Source organism: Buceros rhinoceros, unplaced genomic scaffold (assembly GCF_000710305.1).
Source record: "Buceros rhinoceros silvestris isolate BGI_N320 unplaced genomic scaffold, ASM71030v1 scaffold43582, whole genome shotgun sequence".
NCBI lineage: Eukaryota > Metazoa > Chordata > Aves > Bucerotiformes > Bucerotidae > Buceros > Buceros rhinoceros.
In genome coordinates, this window is record NW_010399079.1 from 1 (window position 1) to 4,511 (window position 4,511).

Below are 4,511 nucleotides of genomic sequence, written 5' to 3' on the forward strand. Positions count from 1 at the left end.
TCGCGGCCCCTTCCCCACGAAGGCGACGGTACACGCCAGACCCGAGGCGACCGCGGACACTTTCCCACGAGGGTGACGGCGCACGCCAGACCTGCTCCCCTTCCCCTCATGCGGACGCTCTCTCCTCACAGAGGCGGTCCTGATGCCTGTTCCCGCTCCACTGGTGTGATGCAGGTGTGGATTTTCTAGCTGTACGCACAGACTCCCACAGAATGATTTGGTAGCACTTCTCAGTGTCTGCATCAGCCGTGAATTTCCTCGCAAGGGCCAGGAGTCACTGTAGTGTCAGCACTGATGCCAGGTCTTGGAATCTTTGACATTTCTTAAAAGAAAGACCTATTTTCACCTGCCATGCTATTGATACCTTTTCCCAGTGCAAACCTACAGAATCCAGTAACTTGGTCTGTTACTGGAGTTCTAAGCTAGCAGTTACATCTGCTGTGGCTATTAACACACTACTGGTGGTACAGCTACCTTTTAGCACGAGTTAGCATCCTTTAGAATCTAGTCACGGAGTTACCATTTGTGATTGCTGCCTGCAATAGCTACTCAGAAAACAGTCTGCTGGTGCCTGTGGCTTGGGCCCCACCGGGTGCACCCCTGGCACTGGCCTCCCTGTTGAGATGGGCTGCACGGGGCAACCCAGCACGCACTGTCCTCCCATGGGGACTGCGCATCTGCAGAGAGAGCGTTCAGTGCTCAGCCTGTACCCAACCCTCTGGAAACTGAAGATCCTCCCTGTGTCAGCATACTCGATACAGGTGCCACCAGTACAAGGTGTTGGGCAAACGCGAACAAGAATAGGAAAAGTGAACTGACATTAGTAAGGAGATCAAGTCCAGTCTCACAGGACCCTCACAGAGAAAGGCTCCACTTTTTAAAAAGAGGCTTCATTACATACATGCAGAACAGGATGGTGCTTGGTCTTCATTAACAGGAATTTCCAATTTTAAAATGTGTGCAGGTACTTGAAGTCCACAGTGCCTTTGTAAGAGGCACTGCAAAACCAACACGTAGGTCGCGTTTTCCAGCTCAGCAACAAGCGCAGACACTGCCCAAGCACACAAGGCTCTAGCGAAGAGTTAGATTCAAGCATTGGTTTACTTCCTTGCGAAAGAGCAGCTGCATCCCTGCCACCTCCTGGCAGCTCAGTGCCTTGTCACAGCACTGGAAGGTCAGTCTGTAGCAGAGGCTCCGCCGCCCAGTCTCTGGCTGCTGGAAACTGTCAATTAACCGGATGGAAATGACCGTTTCACCTGAGACCTGCCTAGCAATGGTGTGAAAAGCAACTTCATCAAAGTGCTCCCCATCGGGAAGCCAAAAGCTGACATCGTGCACGTAGGAAGGTGGATAGAGAGAAAAACTCCTGAAAAGCCGTAACTCTCCTCTAGGAAACTGCCGGAGGAACCGCGTGTCTGCTGTCCAGAGCATTCGCCAGTCGGCTATTCCACAGAGCAGCATGGCTAGGAGGTCCAGGTTCAACGAGAGGAAGAGAACAACCAACTCACTGCATACTAGTTCATAAAGAGCTGTCCTTAAAACTCCCACGCATGAGTCCTTCTCCGAGGGGCCTGAAGGATCCCTCTCCCAACAGACGAAGTACTGAATTTTACTAAGCTGAGATTCAAAGGCAGCAAAGTCATTTAGCTCAGCCGGTTCAAAGCTCGTTGCCTCCTTCAAACTGATATCCAGTTTAAAGCCAGAAACAGTCCGGTGAAGAGAATCTATGCCACTTTTAACGTTATCCACCAACATCTGGATGCAGCTGTTCTCTGTACCCCTGTTAACCGCACAAACAAAAACCATCTCATGAAAAACAGGCATGGAGTAAGGAGTGATAAGACACTTCCTGAAAACTGGGCCAGAAAGAACATGAAGTGTCCCTGGAATAAAGGCTCCTCTTCGAATTATCGCCTGAGCGTAAGGTAGAAGGGAAGGTCTCAGACAACACCGTTGTGAAATGTGGCGTCCCTCTTGTACAGGGACATCTTGTACATTCTCCTCTGTGTTCCTGCAGGAATCAGCATGGGAAAACGAAACGGCATTTGCCAGTTCATTAGACATTTCTTCCGTGCTTGGATTCTCCTCTGGGCTCAGAACGATTGAAAAGACATTGGAGTGACAAACACCATCAAGGGGACCTTGGTGGAGCAGGGAAAGGCAGTGGTCAGTGTGTTGTAACGGAAAGGCCTGGCTGAGCTCTGCAGTGAGCTTCTCCTTTATGGTCCGTACTGGATGATTTGAATCTATGTCTAGGAAACCCCTGTGGAAAATAAAAGTGCAAGTTACAGACACCGCTAAACAGATTTCCTTGAAATGCTTTCCTGTGATCATGGTTTGAATGCAGCAATTTACCCAAAACAATCTCAGATATTAAGCCAGTTTCTAGTAACCACCCGAACAAGCCAAGTCTTTCATCGAAGCTGTGGCAACGGCTACCGCATTTCAGGACAGTGGTCTTTGTCTCCAGGTTGCAATCAAGAATTAACTGGACTTCCACTGGTAAAAAAGAAATGGGACTTGACAGTAGCATCACCACTTCCACTCACCACAGGCATCACCAGACTACAGAAATGAATCAAGTTATGCTGGCCCAGGGCAGTCTCTGAGGTACGCAGCAACTCACCTAAGAGCTCAGCGTTTTTCATCCTAGCTAGCCCTGGTATGGTGGTACGAGCAGACAGCAAGTCAGCTCCCAAATTTCTGCCATAGTACAGCACCACAGATTGAAGTTTTCATCTTTATTTGTGCGTTCAAGTAAACAGCAGCTTGGCCTCAACCATAACGTTATTTTTTGTTCGGTGGACTTATTTTTAAAGTAGGCCATAACCACAAGCCAGCATGAAGCAGACTTGAAGAAGAAAAGGAACAGCAAATTCTGTGAAGGGGAGAGGAGGGAATGTGAAGCAGTTCCATCTTATCTGACACCTGTGCTGGTCGTTCCCACCAAAAGGAGGAGTGTCTTACCTATTAATTTTATCCACAAGCACTTGGGGTACTTGAAAAGAAACTTTTCGGCTTCCCAGTTCTGTCTCACAGCTCGTAGGTCTGACATATGGAAGCGGCAGGCTTCGAGTGAAAATGTGGTTTAAAGCACCCTCCACAGAGAAGGATTTATCTTGACTCCTGACAATATACAACAGCAGAGCAAAGTCGCTGATGACTCCCTAGGCGAAACGCGGGAAGGCTGTGCGCTCTCCACCCCTGCAGACTGAATGTGGCTCTGCGCCACTCGCTCTCGCTGCCTCTGTGTTGAGCTGTGGGGTGGGACGGGTCGTTGCTGGAGGTGCCCGCCAACGTGAACCCCGCTGTGACTCTGTGACTGTCTGCTCAGCAGATACACGTACTGCAGCCCTCCTGCTGTCTTCAGGCCGAGACTGACATAAGACAATCTTATTTTTTAGAGGGTACTTTGGCAAGATGGCAAGTTTTATCTTATTCTGCTTAGAGGCAACAAAGAACTGTAGCTATTTTAGGGAAAATTAAAGGGCGTTCCTCTCTCCAACAAACAAGATACTAAAAGAACATACTAGTGTTAGGTGTTATCAAAGCACGAATATGAACTTTTCAGTTTTGCCATGATGGTTACCTGTAGCCAGTGCACTTGTATCCATGGATAGTCTCTGCTTTGAAAGGGTGAACGTTACTCAAGATAAATCCAGCTCCTGCTGCCACTGCCACTATCTGCCAGCTGTTGTGCCATTCTCTCCTTGGCTGATCAGCAGGTGTCCCACCCTGACCATTGCAAAGAGCCACATGGACTTCTCCCTCCTCTGTCAGCACTTCTGCACAGCTGGAAGGAAAACAAGGCAAAAAGGACAGTCCTGCTAGCACACCAAGAAACTTTACAGTGCCAGAAAAGCACCAGTAACACAGCTAGAAAGCCATGTCATAGTGGTCAGTTAGCATAGAACTGCTTCTGGTTTACTCGCCTACAGAAAAAGCGTGCAAGAAGCTCTCTGTTCTTCACTACCCCAGCCTTTCTCCCGCAGTGAGGGAAGTTGAAATAAATACAATCAAATTTTCTTCTCTCCGGTAAAAAATAGTCCTTCAGCTTGGTGCAGTCCACGGAAAACACAACTTCAGCTCCTTCAAAAGTAAACAAAAAACAAGACTGATGCTTATAATTAGGTTGTTGGGGGGTTTTTTTATCATTTTGAAGAAAGGTGGCAGTTAAAGTCCTCTCGTCCATTTTTAAGCATATCAGAGCAGCAGCTGCCTTAGGAAACCAGAAAGCCTAGGCTGCCTTTGCTCTCCTGCAGAGACTTCTGCTCTCTGCCTACTTGCTCCAGTACTACTTCAGTCTCATTAGGTATTGGGGTATTTGATTTAAGCTCTTGGGACAATTCCAGTTCCTCCTGGCACAAGTGGTCTGAGATGCCGGCGTGGTGCCAGGTGCCAGGGGGCACGGCAGCCAGACCCCTGGCTTCAGGCAGGCACATCGCTCCAGAGCCTTGCTTCGACCTTCGAGGAGCGGCTACAGCGAAGGGATGAGACCAGCGACACCGCCT

The 4,511-nt window shown here is 48.9% G+C and overlaps 1 protein-coding gene across 1 annotated transcript; it reads right to left on the reverse strand.

Annotated features, from left to right (window-relative positions):
- Nucleotides 1–1,071: 1,071 nt before the first annotated feature.
- FDXACB1 (ferredoxin-fold anticodon binding domain containing 1) lies at nt 1,072–4,089 on the reverse strand (the record flags this gene model as incomplete). The annotated part of the gene is made up of 4 exons (XM_010131335.1): nt 1,072–2,263; nt 2,968–3,126; nt 3,590–3,793; nt 3,933–4,089. Coding segments are annotated over 4 exons (1,712 nt in total), but the record flags the coding sequence as incomplete, so codon positions are not given.
- Between the last annotated feature and the right edge of the window lie 422 nt (nt 4,090–4,511).